The following is a 1,127-nucleotide window of genomic DNA, read 5'->3' as shown; positions in this document are numbered from 1 at the left end:
CAGCAAGAAGACTAAAAGAAAGAGGGGCAAACCTTAAAGGGACACAAAAGAAAACCCAAAAAGTTGGAAAAAATTCCTCTGAAATTTACATCGATGAGAAGGAAAATAATTTCATAACTTATTCTGTAAAAAATATATACATTTCACATACATCTCAGGCTGTACAACACACCACTTTACACATCCAGGTTCAACATCCACGTCTCGTGGCAGTGCTCGTGCCCTCACAAGGTGTCCGAGCTGGTGCTGCAGGGGCTGACGAGGGACAGGTTCGTGGATTTGTGCTTCTTCAATAGCCTCGTGATTTTTTCGTCGTCTGAGTTGGGGTCCAGGGGTTTGTTGTATTCGTCATCGTCCTCATTGTCCGAGCTCTCCTTCAGCTTCTCCGTCTCCGAGTCGTGCTTCTTCTTCGCCGAGGCCATCTCCGCTGCATGCCGCTTCCGCCACTTGGTCCTTCTGTTCTGGAACCAGACCTGCGCACGGGCACCGGCTCAGCCCCAACGCCGCACCAGCCCCTTCCCTGCCCACCCCTGCCCGCGGGGACGGGGAGCCCGGGCAGCCGGGGAGGGAGCTGACGATGCCACCCGCGCTTCACCCCCCAGAGATGTCCCAGGCCAGAGCTGCGCCACAGCAAAAGCAGCAGCCTCATGGAAAAATCGTTTGTTGAAAACTGAATATGATGGCCAGAAAAATAACTAATTTTTTTTTGCTCCCGGTGCACTTCAACGCTTCGGTGCACCTGAAGGCTTTGCTAAAAAAATTGTGTGGTTATACGAGGTAAAGTTGTGCCAATTACTGGACACAGTCTCGCTCGGAAATGGACACGCTGAAAGCAATCACCCGCGGGGGCTTTTCCGTTTGGGGTTTGGTTTGTTTGTTTGAATTATTTTGTTTAGCTTTGAAATATAGAATATATATTTTTCTTAAATCGTTTGTAGCACAAAAAAACTCTAAGTACAAAATAAGTTACATAGAATTCGGCCTAAAATCTATCCAATATCCAAATGTAATTCAAATTATAATTAACTTTAAAAAAAAATCCCCGCATGGTTGTAGTATTAATTTCGTCGATAATTACAGCAAAGCGAATTGTCACCGCGCTCCGCGGGAGCCCGCAGGGACCTACC

The 1,127-nt window shown here is 47.4% G+C and overlaps 1 protein-coding gene across 1 annotated transcript; it reads right to left on the bottom strand.

Moving 5' to 3' along the window:
* Nucleotides 1–224: 224 nt before the first annotated feature.
* On the bottom strand, nucleotides 225–490 carry LOC104545110 (homeobox protein Nkx-6.2-like; the record flags this gene model as incomplete). Its single annotated transcript, XM_010190163.1, has 1 exon — nucleotides 225–490. A coding segment is annotated over one exon (266 nt), but the record flags the coding sequence as incomplete, so codon positions are not given.
* Between the last annotated feature and the right edge of the window lie 637 nt (nucleotides 491–1,127).

Source organism: Mesitornis unicolor, unplaced genomic scaffold, assembly GCF_000695765.1.
Source record: "Mesitornis unicolor isolate BGI_N332 unplaced genomic scaffold, ASM69576v1 scaffold28988, whole genome shotgun sequence".
Taxonomy (NCBI): Eukaryota; Metazoa; Chordata; class Aves; order Mesitornithiformes; family Mesitornithidae; genus Mesitornis; species Mesitornis unicolor.
This window is presented reverse-complemented; position numbering and strand designations above follow the sequence as displayed.